Source organism: Arachis ipaensis, chromosome B08, assembly GCF_000816755.2.
Source record: "Arachis ipaensis cultivar K30076 chromosome B08, Araip1.1, whole genome shotgun sequence".
NCBI lineage: Eukaryota > Viridiplantae > Streptophyta > Magnoliopsida > Fabales > Fabaceae > Arachis > Arachis ipaensis.
The window spans coordinates 10,917,021-10,918,774 of NC_029792.2; the positions used below are offsets into that span (position 1 = coordinate 10,917,021).

At 38.7% G+C, this 1,754-nt stretch overlaps 1 protein-coding gene across 1 annotated transcript; it reads left to right on the forward strand.

Annotated features, from left to right (window-relative positions):
• LOC107612399 (dynamin-related protein 3A-like) lies at positions 240-993 on the forward strand. Its single transcript, XM_021108115.1, has 4 exons — positions 240-449; positions 534-562; positions 656-789; positions 918-993. The coding sequence occupies exons 1-4, from the start codon at positions 335-337 to the stop codon at positions 991-993; spliced, it is 354 nt and encodes a 117-aa protein (XP_020963774.1). The 5' UTR covers positions 240-334.

Sequence of the window (1,754 nt, forward strand, 5' to 3'; positions counted from 1 at the left end):
ATGATAAACTAATTATTGTCTAGTGTGCATTACTCTTGATGGATTGGTAAGGTATTGACTGTGCGTTAAATGTCCATTAAGTGTCTTTCCTTTGCTGCTTCTTTTAACTTGTATATTTTCCTTGATTAACTTTGTTTTATATTATTATTATTATTATTATCTATAGGCTGAAACCGATAAAGAAGCAGGAGATAATAAAGGAGTCTCAGATAAGTAGATTTTTCCAAAAAAAATTTCTCCAAATGTTCTGGATATCACACTTGTTGATCTTCCAGGCATAACAAAGGTTCTTGTTGGTGACCAGCCATCTGATATCGAAGCCCGAATCAGAACAATGATCATGTCATATATCAAAGTTCTCTCCTGTCTCATTCTAGCTGTCACACCAGCTAATTCGGATTTGGCTAATTTAGATGCTCTTCAGATGGCGGGAATTGCTGATCCGGATGGTGTGCTTTTGCTTCCTAATGCCTTAAGCTCTATTCTTTTCACATTTCTGTGATTGCTTTAAACTATTTATTGTTCTGTTGCAGGAAATAGAACGATTGGTGTAATCACAAAGGTCCAGTATACTCTTCCAACATACATTTGTGAAATATATAATGTTATTTCCAAGTTCTAACAAGCTTAGGCGCTCGTATGGCCTGTCCTGCAGTTAGATATCATGGACAGGGGTACTGATGCCCGGAATCTGTTACTAGGAAAAGTTGTTCCTCTTCGACTTGGTTATGTGGGTGTTGTAAATCGTTGTCAGGAGGGGCACTTGCCATTGCTCGTGCCAATAAATTGGTCATACTTGAGAATTCTGCCTTTTATGTAGCATGGTAATTATATTAATTTCCCCTTTTTTTTTTGAAAAAAAATCACATATATATTTAATATTTTCTATTGTTTATTGATGAACTTCTATCATCTAGCCCTGAAGCTTGTGCTGCAATATTGTGGAAATCTTCCAAAGCTGCTCTTAAGGTAATGAATTTAAATCAGTTCTGACTTTTGGCTTACTTTGAATATCTGAGCAATTTTATAGCGACTTTAGTTAGTTTTGTATAGGCTGCTGAAAAGCCAATAATTATGGTGCACGAAATTGTGATGTCCAGGCTCAAACTATTCCTGGCACGTGAGCAACTTGGTACGCGTAATCGTGATTACACATTCATAATTTGGCACAACTTCGATACAACTAACCAGCAAGTGCACTGGGTCGTCCAAGTAATACCTTACGTGAGTAAGGGTCGAATCCCACGGAGATTGTTGGTATGAAGCAAGCTATGGTCACCTTGTAAATCTCAGTCAGGCAGATATAAAGTGATAATGGTGTTTTCGAATATTATATAATAAAATAGGGATAGAGATACTTATGTAATTCATTGGTAGGAATTTCAAATAAGCGAATGGAGATGCTTTTCGTTCCTCTGAACATCTGCTTTCCTGCTATCTTCATCCAATCAGTCTTACTCCTTTCCATGGCTGGCTTTATGCAAGGGCATCACCATTGTCAGTGGCTACATCCCCTCCTCTCAGTGAATAATATGCTCACGCACCCTGTCACGGCACGACTATTCATCTGTCGATTCTCGATCATGCTGGAATAGGATTCACCCGCCTTTTGCGTCTGTCACTAACGCCCAACAATCGCGAGTTTGAAGCTCGTCACAGTCATTCAATCATAGAATCCTACTCAAAATACCACAGACAAGGTTTAGACCTTCCGGATTCTCTTGAATGCCGCCATCATTCTAGCTTACGCCACG